Source organism: Triticum dicoccoides, chromosome 5B (assembly GCF_002162155.2).
Source record: "Triticum dicoccoides isolate Atlit2015 ecotype Zavitan chromosome 5B, WEW_v2.0, whole genome shotgun sequence".
In the NCBI taxonomy this organism is placed as follows: Eukaryota; Viridiplantae; Streptophyta; class Magnoliopsida; order Poales; family Poaceae; genus Triticum; species Triticum dicoccoides.
This window is the reverse complement of record NC_041389.1, coordinates 400,767,315-400,772,645: the sequence shown is the minus strand read 5'-3', so window position 1 is coordinate 400,772,645 and position 5,331 is coordinate 400,767,315. Positions and strand designations below refer to the sequence as shown.

Below are 5,331 nucleotides of genomic sequence, written 5' to 3'. Positions count from 1 at the left end.
TCACTCGTCGTTTTCGAAGGCGCGACATGTGTTCGAATGCATTTACCAATGTGAGATGGTTGGAAACATTGGATTCTCTGGTTACTAGAAGTGCATGACTGCTATTAGAATGCTTGCCTATGGCATGGCCGTAAATTTGTGGGACGAGCACCTCCGGGTGTCTGAAAGCACATGTCTCGAAGTCATGGTCAGATTTGCTACTACAGTGGTTAAGGTGTTTGGATTGGAGTACATGAGACAATCAAATGGCGTAGCCACAACAAGGGTCACGACATTTGGATATGGAAGAGGATTTGCAAGTATGCTCGGATCCCTAGATTGCATGCATTGGAAATGAAAAAACTGCTCATATGCTCAACACGTGCAAAAAGCTCACCATCATTTTTGAAGTAGTTACATCACAAGACCTCTGGATTTGACACTCTCTTTTAGCATTTCTAGATCACACAGCGACATCAATGTGTTGTCGAGGTCTTCATTGTTTACAAGGTTGTGTGCGGGCGAAGGTCCTGCATGCAACTATACCATTAATGGTCATAATTACATAATGAGATACTATCTTTTTTATGGCATCTATCCTCCCTGAAAAATTTCCTCAAGACCATCTTTGAGCCAAGGGTGACAAAATATATATATAATTTTGCCCAGAAACAAGGAGGCAGAAAAGACGCGGAGAGGGCATTTGCAGTTACTCCAAGCCTGTTTTATAGTTGTTTGAGGACGTGCTAAACTATTAGATGCAAAGACGTTGTGAGAGGTGATGACAACTTATGTGGTCATGGACAATATGATTATGGAGGATAAGGGTGAGGGAGTTGGCTAAGGTCTGGAATTTCAAGAGATGGGTGATCCTATCCATTTTTCGAGGCAGAACCTGGTGTCATTTGAGGTTTTTCTCGAAATGCATCAGCAGATTCATGATCGAGGAACTCATGAGCAACTTCAAAAGTATCTGATTGAGCATATGCGGGTGTTTCATATGAACAACTAGAACACGTGTCAATAAATAGAATTCAAATTTGAACCATTTTATTTCAAAACTTTATATTTGGATTGTAATATTTATATTTGAATTATTGTTGCGTTGAAATATTTATCTTTCGGTTATCGGAATATTTATCTTTCAATTCTCAAAGAATTGTGCTATTTATGTTTGATTATTTTTAATACTTCGAGCACAGAAAAAAAAATACTATGCGAACATACATTTGATGCCTACGGTTGGATCCGGCGCCCCACATTGGAGTTGCCCTAAGCTCTACATTTTTTCTTGTGTTCTATAATGCGTTGTAGTTTTGCTGAACATTAGATCCGCTGTGTAGCAAATAAACACAGCCTTTTTAAAAGCAGAAGTTCAATTTACTTTTGAGGGGTAGCAGAAGTTCAATTAAACTAATAGGATCATCTCAAACTGAGCAGCCCGTGTAAGAATTAAAATGAGCACTGCATGAATCAGGGGACTATCTAAAAAATATATAATAAAATAATCAAGGAACGCGCGTGCAACTTTCCATGACATGTCGAGGAAGGCAAACCATCTGTAATACGTTGCAAACTTGCAATAAGATGACCATGACAATAGTCCTAGTAGACCTAGGCTGCCAAACTGCCGTGAGCATACACAGCTCCAGCAGCAAACAATGGTGCAAACAGACGGCATGTGCTTACATACGTATCTATATATGCCGATGTTCAATCAGAATCAACCACCGGCTATTACTACTAATTGTTACTAGAAATGAATAACCAACGCCCGATTATTGTCGCTTCAAAGCTACGAGTAAACTACCAGTACTAGTAGTAAAATAACATCCACGCTCCCCGTAGATCATTTGCCCTATAGATTTGGAGCCCAAGTCAAGTGTTCATCATGCCTCTTTCTTGTACCGTCAGTTTGTCACTTCTTGGCCTAGCCCGAGCCAGGAGTTGTCACCGTTAGCTTGCTTGGACGGAGCCGCCGATGCGCTGTTAATTTGGTAAGGCGCCTTCGCCACTATCCTGGGGTAAATGAGCACAAAATGTTAGGGTCGTACATGTAGCAAGTTTCTGAAGACATTTTCACTGTCTTCCTTGAGGAAAATTTTCATAAAAAACCCAGCTCGATCAGGTACCTGCCCTTTCTTTTCTCGAGAAACCTATGGAGTGAGTTCCTCCTCGCTATTGGCAGATCTGCAACCGAGCAAAAAATGTTGGCACTCTGTTAGCGATAAGGATTTCATATGGAAATTTCCATGAGACTCTGAACTGAAACAATCCCTTTGTCTGCATGTATTGTATATTTTCACGGTAGAGTTGCAAAAGAGAGCATGAGAATTAGTACCAGGGAGAGTGTTCTGTGAAGGCTGGGGAGGGCTCTGCTGAACGAGGCTGCTGCTCCCGGCCTTGTCTCCGGCGCCGTCGGCCATCTGCAGCAAATCCTTGACCTTGGTGGACGGGAAGTTGTCAACCACGACCACTTTTCCACCGTAGAAGATGGTGAGCTGGTGCGCATCCTCTCTGGCATCTTGGTTGTCAGTTGTGGCCTTGAGAAACTGGCCAACACTAGATTTCTCGAGGGGGAGCTCCACGTCCGCGGCGTTTGGCTCCTCTAGCCCCGAAAGCAGGTTCATGGTGGTGGGCGGCTGGAAAGCTCCTGCAAATTCAGATGAACATCTTGTAAGAACTTTGTTGCTAACTAAATGCATGAGACACATGACCAGTCAGAAGAAAACCATCCCCTGTTCTTTCTACAAGAAAAGAAGTTCACCGAGAAACCAATCGACAGGGCACGTCACGGCGTACCTCCTTCATCGACGACGGCAGCCGGCGGCGACATGTCGAGGCCGACGAGGCCCTGCAGTGCGCCGCCCTTCTTCTCCTTCATGTAGCGGCTCAGGAGGCTGCAGGTGGCGGCGAAGCCGGTCTTCTCCTTGGCCGCCCACGCAGCACCGGCACCGGCACGGCCGGCCATCCCCTCTCCTCCTCCCATCTTCCCGCCGCTCCCCGCCCCTTCCATGCACAACAAACAAGTCGCCTCTCCACCGGAGCTAGCTTCCTCGCTCCTTCCTTGGCTTGCCTGCTGCCTCCGACAAACAACTCCAGTGCACTTTTCCTCATGCCGGGCGCCTCCGCCCTTTTAAAATGGATCAGCTCTTCGTGATAAACGGCGAGGTGGGACGACAAGGACCCGTCGGGCCGGGCACGGCCGGGCATGGAAAACGTGGGGGAATGGGAGGGGCACGCAGCTCACTAGGTTCTTCCGAGTCGTGGGCACGACCGGACGGGTGGAGCGGTGAGGTCTCCGTCCGCGACGGTCCCATCGAAGGAAAAGGTCGTGGAGTGTTGGCGATGAATATCGGGGGCCGTGGGTGGTCACGGAGGCACGTGGTTTTTGAGCTCGTATTCGGGCCTGGATTTGACCCGCGGGGCAGCGAAGGCGCGGTCGGTCTCTCTCGGTTATTTTTAGGTGGATGGGATGGGAGGTACGTACGGGGCAAGGAGACTAGACGTGTGACGGGCGTGTGTCGTGCTGAGGAGCAGTACGTTTGGCCCCTATATATGTGGTAATGTGCTGATTTACATTTGGTGATTTTTGGCTTGCTTGGCTTAGCTGTTGCTCTATGACGACGGTTTTACTATGTCTCAACCGATGGGGGTTCATTAAGTCTCAGTTGATCTAGAAAAGCGCAAATTTAGCAAATTTGTATTCAAATAGACAAGCCATTATGATAGCTATTCTGACCAGTAGAGGGGGTATTGGAGACAACTGTCTCGCTGAATTACAACCATGAGGAATCAACAACGGTGATGGTGATCGTCACCGAGAAGGAAGCGTCTGCAACTCAAGGTGTGGTGAGGTGTGGGAACAAAAGCCCACAAAGTTGAAGCTCGAAACCTCTCCATAGTATAGGGCGCCTCGCAGCGGCAGCTAGCAGAGTGAGGGACGAAAAAAAATGAAAGCAATGGAGAAGGAAGGCGACCGTCGGTTTTGTAACTTGTGGATTTAAGATTATTATTTCTAGAGTTGAAGTTCGTGATTTCTCATGTTTTCATCATTTTGAACTTGTTTTTGGGCCTGGATTTGATCGGCGGGGTAGTGAGCTAGCTCTGTCTCTCTCTCTCTCTCTCTCTCTCTCTCTCTCTCTCTCTCTCTCTCTCTCCGGGTAGTTGGGAGTATGTAGGGTGCAAGCCGACACGACGTGTGACCTGGTAATGGTATGTCGTGTTGGTTTACGCTTGACCGCAATATATGGGTGATTGCTAATTTACATTCGGTCATTTTCACCATGCACAACTAAGCCGTTCACTAAGTTTTGCAACTTTATGAAAGATATTACAAGAGAAGGTACAATCGGGAGAAAGCAAGTATTAAGAAGTGCGTGGAGGCGAAGCTCATCCCCATGATGTAGGGCGCCTCACGACGACACCTCGCGTAGAGGAGAAGAAGTTCACAATAGAGAGAGCTCATGCCATGTTGCACGAGGGAGAGGGCAGGGAGGCGACCATCATAAACAAGAGGGAAGCGACAAGGTGTTTGAAAGGACAGGTTAGCCCCCCACCCCACCACCCACCCACCCAAAGGCACAGCCAGAGAGTGTTACAGGGGATATGACTATGGACTGGTGTAAACTCCGCGCTACGCGGAGTATATAATCATCCTCCTTCAAAACGACGAAAATTCTGAAAGTTGAAAGCCTTGAAGTTTGCAAATTCTGAAAGCCAGAATTTCTGCAATACATTTTTTTATAATTGAATTTATACAAGTTGAATTTGACTTTTTAATTGTGATTTTAAGTTGAGAGTTGCAAAAGGTGTAAATTTCTAAATGTGTAATGGGGGCGGGGTATGTGTGTGGGATGGTGTTTGTGGGGGGAGGGGGGTAACAGGTCAATCCTATTTGAAAGTTTCTTTGAAAAACACTGGGAGGTTGACTGAAAATAGTTGTGCCAATGACTAGTAGGCAACACCCCACAGTTGGCACGCATTCTAAATGTTTATTTGGTTATTTTCTTCTTAATGAAAAAACAATGCTCACCTAAGGATTTCCCAGAAATAAGATGTCCACCCAGAAATGAACCCGACCTTGCTTGGATGAATTGGAGGGCTGGTCATACCTCCAATCCACCATGTTTGACATTCTACATATTTCTTGTAAGCGAATTATTCTTTCAGTGGCAAGCAAACATATTCATCTATAGTGATGCACTTGTGGTCATGAGTGGAAATAGGCTTGTGGTAACCCAAATCCAACACCAAAAGGCATATATACTTTTATCTAAAAGGGCAACAAAAACATGAATTGGAGTGTTTGAATTGGGTTAGACCTTGGCTTGGCCTAACAAGGCTACATCC

At 46.0% G+C, this 5,331-nt stretch overlaps 1 protein-coding gene across 1 annotated transcript; it reads right to left on the bottom strand.

Moving 5' to 3' along the window:
* Window positions 1–1,518: 1,518 nt before the first annotated feature.
* On the bottom strand, window positions 1,519–3,085 carry LOC119309477 (protein TIFY 10c-like). Its single transcript, XM_037585469.1, has 4 exons — window positions 2,782–3,085; window positions 2,321–2,632; window positions 2,112–2,169; window positions 1,519–1,998 (listed from the first exon to the last, which is right to left on the bottom strand). The coding sequence occupies exons 1-4, from the start codon at window positions 2,993–2,995 to the stop codon at window positions 1,890–1,892; spliced, it is 693 nt and encodes a 230-aa protein (XP_037441366.1). The 5' UTR covers window positions 2,996–3,085; the 3' UTR covers window positions 1,519–1,889.
* Between the last annotated feature and the right edge of the window lie 2,246 nt (window positions 3,086–5,331).